We start from the raw sequence: 11,439 nt of genomic DNA, 5'->3' as shown, positions 1-11,439 counted from the left end.
AGGGCATACAAAAAAAGGTTAAGAACCCCCGAATTGAGCTGAACAAAACTAGTATCATCTATCTTCCCCAAGAAACGTCTTCAAATACTTGAAGACATTTCATAATGTCCTAAGCATACTTATACTAAGCATCCCCAGTGTCCCATTTATTTAACAAATTCTACTTTGTCCTTGTCTCTCAGGCCCCACTATCTGAGTTATCCTCCTCTGGCTGTTATTCAGTTTATAAATGTCCTTCTCAAAATAATTCATGGGGAAGGGATAGAATAGGGAGACCATGAAAAAAGACATTCAGGAAGACCTGTACTGTGCATGAAAAAGGAGCTTGGGATGAACCAGCCAGATAGCCTCAGATACTTATTAGTTGCATGACCCTGATGAAGTCACTTAACCTCTGTCTTCTTCAGTTTCCTCAACCATAACATTGGGATAATAGCACTTAACTCCCAAAATTGTTTAAGGTTCAAATCGGACAATATTTGTAAAGCCCTTAGCACAATGCCTAGCACATAGTAGGCACTATATAATGCTAATTATTAGCATTGTAAGTATTATCATTATCATCATCATTAGCTGATTCCACTAGTTGTCCCATCCTAACTACTGGTTTCTCCCCTCTTAACCTTCAGATTCAGCCAAGATCACAATGAAAAATCTCACCACACTGACTGACTTCATTCTTCTGGGACTGACAGATGCATCTGAATTCCAAGTGGTGGTTTTTCTCTTTCTCTTTCTCATCTATGTGTCCAGTGTCATCAGTAACTTGACCATTATCACTCTCACTCTATTGGATTCCCACCTCCAGACACCCATGTATTTCTTCCTTAGGAATTTTTCCATCTTAGAAATTTTCTTCACATCTGTTTTTACTCCCAGAATCCTACTGAGCATCTCAACAGGAAACAAAACCATCAGCTTTGCTGGCTGCTTCCTTCAGTACTTTTTTGCCATATTTCTGGGGGCCACAGAGTTTTACCTTCTGGCTGCCATGTCCTATGATCGCTATGTTGCCATCAAAAAACCCCTGCATTACATGACCATCATGAGCAGCAGAGTCTGCATCCTGCTTATCTTCTGCTCTTGGCTGGCTGGGTTTCTGATTGCTGCCCCAGCAGTCCTAATGGCTAGTTTCCTGGACTTCTGCTCATCCAATATAATAAATCATTATTATTGTGATACTACTCCCCTTCTGAAGCTCTCTTGCTCAGACACAGACCTGGTAGAGCTAGTCGATTCTCTCTTAGCCATAGTGACACTGATGTCAACCTTAGGGTTGGTGATTGTCTCCTATTCAAACATTATTCAGACGATTCTCAGATTTCCTTCTTCCCAGCAAAGGAAAAAGGCCTTTTCCACCTGTTCTTCCCATATGATTGTCATTTCTCTATCCTATGGCAGCTGTATCTTCATGTACATTAAGCCCTCAGCAAAGGAAGATTTCACCTTCCATAAGGAGGTAAGTATGTTTCCAACCGCAATCACCCCCCTGCTGAATCCTTTCATTTACACCCTAAGGAACAAACAAGTGATACAAGCCTTCAAGGACTTGGTTCAAAAGATCATGAATCATTAATGAGATACACAATTCAAGCCTGCATGAAAAGTTAGAAGAAAAAGGATGAATGAAGCAACAGCTTTCCCAAAATAGTCTCTCTGACTTACTCAATAAAACTGTTAAGGACCTACTGCATGCAAAGCCTTGTGATGGGTGCTGAGGATGCAAAGACAAAAAGCTCTCTCAAGGAGTTTACATTGTGCTGGGGAAATAGTTATACCTAGATAAATAAATATTCAATCTAACCAAACATATTCAAAACATTTCAAAGAAAGGATATTTAAAAACAGGGATGTTGTGCCTAATAAAAATGGATTTCTAAGATGAATGGTGAGATTTCACACCTATCAGATTAGCCAATATGACAGAAAAGGGAAATGACAGATGTTGGAGGGGATGTGGGAAAATTGGGACAGCAATGCACTGGTGGTGGAGTTGTGAGCTGATCAAACCATTTTGGAGAGAATTTTGGGACTATGCCTAAAGGCTATAAAACTGTGCATACCCTTTGAACTAACAATACCACTCCTAGGTCTGCATTTCAAAGAGATTTTTCAAAAAGAGGAAAAGGACCTATATGTACTAAAATATTTGTGCAGCCCTTTTGTGATGGCAAAGAATTGGTTATCAAGGGGATGCCCATCAAATGGGAAATGGCTGAACAAATTGCAATATATGGTTGTGATGAAATTGTGTTATAAGAAATAACAAGCAGGATACTTTCAGAAAACCTGGGAAGATGTAAAGTGAAGTGAGCAGAACCAGGTCAACATTGTACACAGTAATAGCAGTATTGTATGATGATCTACTGTGAATGACTTAGCTATTTTCAACAGTGCAAAGATCCAAGACAACTGCAAAAGACATGGTAGAAAATGCCATCTACCTCCAGAGAAAGAACTGATGGAGTCTGGATGCATATTGAAGCATACTGTTTCTCATTTTATTTTTTCATGGCTTTTTTTGCTCTGCATTTTTTTCACATCACAACACGACTAATATAGAAATATGTTTTGCAGGACTGCATATGCGTAATCCATATCAAATTGCTTGCCATCTCAGGGAAGGGAGAGATGGGAATGTGAAACAAAGGGTGGGAGGGAGAGAATTTGGAACTTTTTTTTAAAAAAGAATGTTAAAATTGTTTTCACATGTAATCGGAAAAATAAAGTATTTTAAACTATTTTTTAAAAGATGACTGGTGAGAAAGAGGTACATTCCACACATGGGGGTCCCCATATGTAAAAGGACAAAAGAACATAGAATGTCATATGCTATGAGGCTAATTTATCTAGAAAATAGAGTTTAAGTAATATGAGATACAGTAAGACTGGAAAGGTAGGCAAGAAGCAGACTGAAAAGGATTCAAATGCTAGACTGAAGATTTTATATTTTTTCCTAGAAGGACTGAGAAGCCAATGAAGATGTTTGAGCAGAAGAGTTCCTATGTATGGTTGGATCTGTGTGTTCTGCACTTCAGTTGGGCAGTTATGGAAGCATGAATTAAGGAGGAAAGAGATTGGCACCAATTGTCCAAATTGGAATGGATAAGCATCTGAACTGGGGCAGGGAATCTGTGAGTAGAGAAAATAGGACAGATGCAAGGTAGGTTGCATAAGTAGAATCAAGAAGACTTGGGAAGGTGCAGCTAGGTGGCACAGTGAGTAGAGCACCAGCCTGGAGTCAGGAGGACCTGAGCTCAAATCTGGCCTCATACACTTGACAGACTTACTAGCTGTGTGACCTTGAGCAAGTCACTTAATCCCAATTGCCCTGCCTTCCCCCCTCAAGAAAAAAGACTTGGTAAATGGGATAACATAGAGGGAAGATGGATAACTGCAGTTGTAAACTGAAAGGATGGTAGATCTTTCAACAAAAAAGTGAGGAGGGGGTAGTCTGGAAGTCAGGAAACATGGGCTAAAATATAATGTATAATATATCTATTTGGACACAATGAGGCTGAGATGCTTATGCAACATCCAAGTGAACCTCAGGTAGGACTAGGATTCAGGGTACAGCATAGAGCTACATGTTTAGATTTGAAAAGCATCTGCTCAGAAATGATAATTGAGCTCATGGGAGTTAATAAGACTATCAACAAAGTGAGTATAGAAAGCAGAAGAGGACTCAGGACAGAACCTTGGGGGACACAAACATTTAGTGGGCAAGAAGACCAAGAAGATAATCCACAAAGGAGCCTGAGAAGGCATGGTCAGAGAGGTATGAAGAGAAACCAAAGGAGATAAAGGCCATAAAAACCAATAAAGGGAGACTGTCCCGGAGGAAGGGGTGGTTGAGAGTCATATTATCAGTGAAGCATCCAAGTAGAATGGTGGCTGATAAAAAGGATTTTACATTGGATTTTACAGTTAAGAGAACTTGGCAACTCTGGAGTGAACAGTTAGGGTTGAGAGATAGAGGCAGAAACCAAACCATAAGACAGTGAAAAGAGGGTGGAAGCAGCAATAAATATAGACCTTTATAGGAATTTTGCCAATGAAAGAGAAAAGAAAGTAAAGAAAAAGAGCTTGATGGAATGATGGTGCCAAATAAAGAATTTTTTTAAGAATAAGGTGTTGGGGAATAGTTGCAAATGTCTAGGAAGGATCTAGTGGATAAGTAGAGTTTGATGAAAAGAGTGTAACAGCCTCTGTTTAGATGTTTGACAAAAACTCTGAGATTTGTAATTCTCCCCATTTGAAAAAGAACAGAAAACTAATGGGAGGTCAGCCCTCACGTATGGGGAAATGAAGGTTTTTCACATACAAGGTATCATGGGGAGTTTGGAACTTTCAAAGAGAAGGAGTAGAGAAATGAGCCGTTCCCTGCCATCAGCACCACCATGGCAGCCAGTGACTGCAATGTCTGCAGTTCTCTTCATCAAGAACATTATGCATGATGCCCTCTAGTAGACATGGAAAAGCAGAGTGGTATATGATTGTGTTTTTATCACAGGCCCTTATTGTAGTAACCGGATATTGAGATTGAAACAAAGCAAATAAGGAGGAATGGGTCACCCCAATCCAGCCCTAGCCTACTTCTGTTTAATTATGTCTTCTAATAATGCTAAAGAATATATTTGTCTTAATATTCTCATGAAATATTCTCATATTCTTTGTGATCAACCCTATCCTTTGTTTATCAGAGCCACACAGGAGAGTGACCTTTCCTAATGTCCAGCTGGGAGCTCAACCACCAGACAGGCTACATCTCACTTAGGGTTCTAAGGCAACAGAGGAATTGGGGAGTATTCCTCACCTTTCTCTCTGTATCAGGTAAGGTAATAATAACAAAGTAGATGATAATTGCCAAAATGCCTATGTGGCTCTGTATTACAAAGTAGATGAGAATCTCCACATAGAAGGTACAAAAAGAAAAGCTTTTATTCAGACACCAGAGAACCATATCCCACAAGCCATTTATTCAATCTATCAGAGCAGTGAAATATTCCATACATAATATCACAATATGGAGCCTTGCCATCCTAAAATCTCTCAGACCCCCCGCTGGGGTTTTCCCAAAAACAAACTTACAGTACAACTAAGTCAGTTTGTTCAGTTCTAACTATCGTGGCGGCCATTAGCAGCTATTAGCAGCCATAACTGTATGTTTTCTCTCTCTCTCTCTCTCTCTCTCTCTCTCTCTCTCTCTCTCTCTCTTTCTCAGCAGTTCCTGTAACATAACTTCCTTTTCCTGTCAGGAAGCTCCTCCCACCACATGTGACTTAGGCTTCCTGTGATGTAAGCTGGTCACATGGCCTATTAATGGGTGGGAAAGATCTTCAAATCTAAATTGCTATTACACTCTCCTATTTTACTTAACCTATGAAGGAGGCAGATACTAACATCCCAGTTCCATTTAACTACTTAACATCAGTTGTTTTTCACAAAGTAACATTTACTTCACAGATACAGAAAAACATTCCCCCAACATCTTAGGATGTGGACCCCCTATACCACCTTCATCTGGTAGGAGAATGACTAGGCTCAAAATTTTGCTCATTTCCCACACAGTTTTGGTCCCACAAAGTTTATGTCTAAAGGTGGCATGGCTACCAAATGAATCCTTCGACTGGACTGGGATCCCAAAAGTCATTCCCAAGGATTATACCTTGCTTCTCAGGGCTTCTATGCCCTGCTACCTGTAAAACCCAGCCTGGATCCCAAGTCCCAGATTTCTGTGCCTGGTTCTCCCAAGGTGGGAGATTCCTCTCTCTTTACCAGGCACCAAAGGAGTCCCTGAAATCCTCTGAAAGTGAATGAGCAGCTGAAGCTAATGGGCTTTTTTTAAATATTCCACAGCTATGGTTAGCCAACCAAAACCAGTTATAGAATGTCTATGCATTCTTCATGGACTGTCTCACCAAGGCACTTCCCTTACTCATCAACAGGTTTCTCCCAGAAGTAGCTCCCTAGCATACTTCATGAGAAGATTCCATCTAAGGCACTCTATGCATGCGCTATGGTCCTATTAGAATAACTATCATTTTTGTATTAAAGAGTTGACCTTGGCAAAAAGGGAGAGAGTGACAGAAACTGAAGCTAAGCAGGAGAGGACAGGAAGGTATAGAAGATGAAATCTGAGGTGGGGGGTGGGGGAGGAAGTTCACAGCAGGTGCACTATTTTCTTAGTAAAATAGGAAGTGAGAGTGCTCTTCAGAAGCACGTATCCCAAAACTGGAATCATACAAAGATTAGCATGGTCCGTACACAAGGGTGACTTGCAAATTCGTGAAGTAGTCCATATTTTTTGTCATATAAGATGGCTCTTCTGGGAGGGGGAACAAGAGGGAGAGTTATAATAATTATGATGACATATGATGGCATAAGAATAAGAAAATATCAATAAAAACTTATTTTTTAAAAATAGAAAATGAAGACTACTGCTGAGGGGAAGGATAAGGTGGGTTAATAAGATCTGAAAGAGGAAAAGGTTTTAAAATAGCTGCTGTGGAGAATGTAAGAGTCAGTGACAAAATTAAAAAGATTTCCCTGCAGCTGAGATTGGATAATATAAATTTATAGTGAACTCATTCATACATGTCTGCATGCTTTCCCCCTTTCCCCACAACTTTTCAATAGCACATCAATAAAAACAGAAGAGAAAAGTAGAGAGAAGGATAATTTAGAGTCGGAATTTGGCATGAAGTTATTGTCAATAAGACCAAAGGGCAAAAGATTCAAGGAGAGAAAACTAATGGGGTGTGGTTGAATCGGTCCACCACTGGTCTGATATTGTGAAGAGGGGAAATGAGACCAGAGTAGGAAAGAACAGATTTGGAAAACAGCAAGGGTCAAAGAGAGAACAAAGAATGGATTTAACAGTGAGGGGTGTGTGTGTGTGTGTGTGTGTGTGTGTGTGTGTGTGTGTGTGTGTGTGTGTGTGTGTGTGTGTGTGTGTGGGTGTGGGTGTGTGTGCGGGTGTGTGTGTGCGCGCGCGCGCGCGCGCGCGGGGGGGGGTGTGCGTGTGTGTGTGTACGCTCGCCTGTGTGCTCCTGTGGGGGAGGTGGGGCATGTGTATCTCTGCTTAATTGTAATCTTCTTGGGGGAGGGGAGGAGGAAGAGGGAAAAAAAAGAACAAAGTAAAAAGTACACAGCAGAGAACAAAATGAAACCTACAAGGAAGTAAAGTTGGACAGCTCTAAACACAATGTGTAGTACTTATTATATAAGCTTTCTTGAAATGGAAATATATTGCTTTATATTTTGGATCCTCTCTTGTGTTCTGCTGTGCACATAGCAATCTTTTTTCTTTTCTTATTTTATATTTGAGTTTTAGTATTTGTTTCTTTTTTCTTATTTTGTATTGAAGTTTAAAATTAAAAATTTTACCAAAAAACGAGTAAGAGGGAGAAATTAAAGGTTATTAGATCTTGATTGGAGAGAGGAAGTTCAGAGTAATAGATTATTGAGTTAGTACAGCTATGGGTGATGGGTACAATCAAGGGTATAATCATCCCTGTGTTCAGCTAAGGGGAAGTGAAGACAGAGATCATGGGAGTTTGGAGGTTGATGAACTAGAAAGTCGGGGTATTTAAGGGGACATGCGTATGTAGCAAGTACCCTTCACTTTCCGTCCCTCCCAGCCCCAAACCTGCTCAGTCAATATTCCAGGGAAAAGTTTAGAGTACTCTGGCTTCTGGCCATGTATGATGTATCACTGAGTCCCTTAATTAACTGCTAATCCCAACAACCTGATGACTCAGGGGACCTATTAAAAGAAGATATAGTTTTCAGCTTAGACCTCTTGGGTGAGACTCTCTAAGCATCAAGATATGATTCTAGTGAGAGATGGAAGACAGTCCTCTGCCATGATGTCATGTGGACACCACCACCTTTCCCCACATCAAGTATATAAATCCCTTGATGGCCTTTGTCCACAAACGGGCAAAGCAAAGATGAAATGTAAAATGACTAATTAGCAATATTGCAACACTATTTCATGCAATGATAAGGCTGTCCTATAAGTCTGCCGATAGATTCTAATAATAATACTAGGTTAAATTACTGAATCTGGCTCTAATCATTCTATAATATATGTTATGCTTATTTTTCCTGTAGTCATTGCTTTCTAGGTGGAATAACTTATATGCACTATATTTTTATGCATGCTGCACTATGGATCCTTTTTTTTTACTTTGCACTTTCTGCTCAAATAGCTGTTTCATATTCTTTCTGATAGTTCTTTGCCAATCTGATAAATAAAAGAAGAGAGCAGAAAACCAAATCAACAAAATATCAAATGAACAAAGTGAAATTACAACAAAGCCAGAAGAAATAAAAAGGCTAATCAGAATCTATCATTCATAGTTACAGGCTTACAAAACTGAGAATATGAAAGAAATAGATGAATGCCTTCAAAAATAAAATATCTAAATTTACAGAAGACCAAATAGAGACGTTAAATAACCCAGTCTCAGAAAATGAAATAGAACTAGCTGTAAAAAACTACCAAAGAAAAAATTCTTGACCTCATGTATTCAAAGAAAAATTCTTTCAAACTTCTAAAGAACAATTAATATCCATACCCTACAAATTATTCTGAAAAATTGAGGGAAAAACACTCTACCAGAATCTTTTTATAAGTCAAATATAGTTCTAATACCTAAACTAAGAAAGAATAAAACACAAGCGAACTATAAAACAGTATCATTAATGAATATCAATTCGAAAATTTTAAATATAATCCTGTTGTATTTGTGGAAGAAACCAGAAAATTCCAGATGGCTCTGGAGGAGAAAGTGAGTCTGGTGACTTTGCACAGCCCTCTTTGACTCAAATCCAATTCACTTGCGTATCATGGCATCACCTGTTTGATGTCATGGTCCTCTTCAAAAATGAAGGATAAACAACAACCTCTGTGAATAGAAAGAGGAGCTGCCCCACAGGGACCCAACCAGAAGTGGCCTACGGGGCAACACAGCTCTCTTGTCTTTTCTTTGCTTCAGTTTTCTTTTCTTTCTTTTTCTCTGTTCACCTAGGGTAGCATACCCTTACCTATGGGTGCTCTGCCCAAAGGAATGCAAATTTTGGTCTCTGAAGTTTTTTTTTCTTAAACACAAATCACTCAGGCCCTCATTGATTGGCCAACCACAGGTTCCGGGTCAAGTTCTACCTGGTCATTGTTTGGGCCCTGATTGGCTCAGAGTAAATGTAAATATCAATTGTTTCTATTTTGTCCAGGAACCCTCAGGGCCTTCCCCTTCCAGATTGATTTTTTTTTTTTGTTACTGTGTAAAAGAAGCCATTCTCTGCCTCATTTCTTACCTAACCTTAATTATTGAGTGGGTGTTGCCTCAGTCAAACTGAGACCTGGGAAAGACCTTAGCTTAAAAAGGCAAGGGTCTCCCACTGTATCCAGGGCCATCTCCAGTCATTCTTTTCAATATCTTACCACTTGACCCAGATGACTGGAGGAGAAAGTGAGGCTGGTCACTTTGCACGGCCTTCCTTCACTTTAAATCCAATTCACTTCCATGTCATAGCATCACCTCCTTGTTGTCATGGTCCTTTTTGAGAACAAAGGACAAGCAACAAACAACTAGAAAATTTAAATCTGAGAAATATAAAACATTCTACAGAGTCTCCATTTGCTTTGTCATGATTTTTCTGAATGCTGCTTTGAACATCTCTCCTCCATATGGGCTCCCTTTTTCCATTAATGAGTACTTCCAGGGGCCTCCATTTTGGGAACAAGCCCAAGCCAACTAATCTTCATTCTCCTAACTTTGGAACTTTCTGGACCTTGACATCATGACCCAATTCACCTTTCCAACCCACTCTCTCTTTTAGCTTCCTTTTGTGTGTTGTCTTCCTCTAAGAAGGCTGGGAGGATCTTTTTTATTCATATTTTAATTCCCTAGACTTAGCACAATGTCTGGCACACAGTAAGCTCTTAAATGCTAATTGCCTTCCCTTGAATCAAGGTGAAGTTAAATGATTTGCCCAGAGTCCCAGAGCTAGTGGGTATCAGAGGCAATACTTAAAACAGGTTTTCCCAATTCTAAGGCTGCTTCTCTAAGTCACACCACCATGTTGGCTCTCATTAAAATCTTTTCTAATTATAGAATTTATGAACTCTTCTTTACCTCGTGCTTCACATCCATTACCTCATTTTCTCCTCACAGTTCTCCTGTGAGGTATGTAAGTTAAGTTTTACTAAAGTGAAGGAGCCTCAGTAAGGCCATTGACCTCATTGACCTTGCCAAAGGCCTCCTAGCTAGTAAATAATAGGGCCTAGACATGAATCTGGGTCTTCAGATCCCAGGTCAGAGCTTATTCCACTATGTTATGTTACTTACTAACCATACAATTTGAATATTAAGGAGGAATTGAGAACTGTGATTTCATCAGTGTAAAGAAGTGTGGTATAGTAGAAAGACCACTGATTATAGAGGCAGAGGACCTGGGTTCAAATTCCCTCTCTGTCATTCACTAGCTCAATTACCTTGGACAACTCACTTAACCTCCCTGAACCTCTTATTCCTTAGCTATAAAATGAAGAGGTTGAACTAAATGGCTTTTAAGGTTCCTTCCAGATCTGAATCTAAAATCCTTATGAGGAAAATCCTTCTACTGATACGAACTGGCAATGGTTCTATAAGTTATCATCTCACAAATTATCATCTTAAAGAGTGCATACAATTATTAAGTTAAAACTATAAAGTGAAATTTAAGATTAATTAATTAAAATTAATTTTAATTTTTTTTGAAAGAGTTGCTTTTAATGTACCTTTACTAATACCTGACTCTGATGCAATCTTAGGTAACACTTTTTTTATTAGATTTTGTCTTTTTTTCATTATACACCGCCTTAATTGGACTGTGATGAATTTCATCTTTGGAGATGCAATGGTGTATAAAACTCCACCTGTAGAAGTGAGGAGAAGTGATGGATCAAGTTAGTACTGCTGCTCTATCTATCAGTATCCAAACTGAACAAATATCCTGAGATAACTGCCACCTCTCCAAGTAATTGATTTACGATTAGCTATGAAAACTGACGCTAAAAGGTGAGAAGGATCAGCATGACCAGAGTGGGTCTGGGATTCTCTACCAGAACCCAGAAAAGAAGTAGATTACTCTGCTCTCCACAGAATTCTTTATGATAAGTCCCCCTGCTCCAACCCTCACCTAAAGGCATTGAGAGACTTGATTATGTTCCAAAGCCAAGGTGCCTCAAGAACCTATCATGAATACAAAAAGAAAATATACACTATACACACATTATACTATACACAATACATACACTATGCACAATATGTAGTATACGATAAAGTGTATATACACTATACACAGGCCTTGACCAATCAGCTCTTAAAAAAAAAGACTGAGCTTCAGTCACAGGCATCCTGATCTATTGATGTCCCAAAAGCTTCAAGA

General features: G+C 39.3%; 1 protein-coding gene and 1 non-coding gene across 2 annotated transcripts; both read left to right on the top strand.

The window, feature by feature from the left end:
• The first annotated feature begins 646 nt into the window (after nt 1-646).
• On the top strand, nt 647-1,576 carry LOC118852244 (olfactory receptor 2AP1-like). Its single transcript, XM_036761939.1, has one exon. The coding sequence runs from the start codon at nt 647-649 to the stop codon at nt 1,574-1,576; it is 930 nt and encodes a 309-aa protein (XP_036617834.1).
• Nucleotides 1,577-6,206: 4,630 nt separating this feature from the next.
• LOC118852542 lies at nt 6,207-6,308 on the top strand. The gene has a single exon (XR_005010611.1). It is a non-coding gene; the product is annotated as a U6 spliceosomal RNA (small nuclear RNA).
• The last annotated feature ends 5,131 nt before the right edge of the window (nt 6,309-11,439 follow it).

The sequence above is a fragment of the Trichosurus vulpecula genome, chromosome 5 (genome assembly GCF_011100635.1).
Source record: "Trichosurus vulpecula isolate mTriVul1 chromosome 5, mTriVul1.pri, whole genome shotgun sequence".
Lineage (NCBI taxonomy): Eukaryota > Metazoa > Chordata > Mammalia > Diprotodontia > Phalangeridae > Trichosurus > Trichosurus vulpecula.
The sequence above is the reverse complement of the archived record's forward strand: the minus strand, read 5'-3'. Positions and strand labels throughout refer to the sequence as shown.